We start from the raw sequence: 374 nt of genomic DNA, 5'->3' as shown, positions 1-374 counted from the left end.
ACAATTCCAGCCCCATCCCGAGCCTGACCCAAATCCCACACCTCCCTGTCCACAATTCCAACCCCATCCTGACCCTAACCCAGACCCCGCACCCCCAAACCCACAATTCCAGCCCCATCCTGACCCAAATCCTATACCCCAACCCCCAATTCCATCCCCATCCCACCCCCCAGCCCTGACCCCGCTCCCTTTTCCCCATCTCCAGGGGCGATTTGGAGGTGATTTACCCCGAGGTGGGCGATGTCAGCTGCTCCTACATCCCCAAATGCCACGGGCACCGCCACGAGCTCAGCCACGAGTGGGGCTCACCCCACATCCGCTACCCCTGGGCCAAAAAGGTGAGCGCGGTTCCGGCATTCCCGCACCCTAAAAAT

The 374-nt window shown here is 61.2% G+C and overlaps 1 protein-coding gene across 1 annotated transcript in view; it reads left to right on the top strand.

The window, feature by feature from the left end:
- Positions 1-203: 203 nt before the first annotated feature.
- Positions 204-374, top strand: part of LOC130586679 (phosphatidylethanolamine-binding protein 4-like) — a gene marked incomplete at both ends in the record, with an annotated part of 41348 nt that continues 41177 nt past the window's right edge. The window contains one exon of the mRNA XM_057387559.1: positions 204-338. Coding sequence (XP_057243542.1) covers positions 204-338 — 135 coding nt within the window. The remainder of the gene's footprint in view (positions 339-374) is intronic.

This window comes from Malurus melanocephalus, unplaced genomic scaffold (assembly GCF_030028575.1).
Source record: "Malurus melanocephalus ecotype Western Australia unplaced genomic scaffold, MMel_1.1 scaffold_1252, whole genome shotgun sequence".
NCBI lineage: Eukaryota > Metazoa > Chordata > Aves > Passeriformes > Maluridae > Malurus > Malurus melanocephalus.
This window is presented reverse-complemented; position numbering and strand designations above follow the sequence as displayed.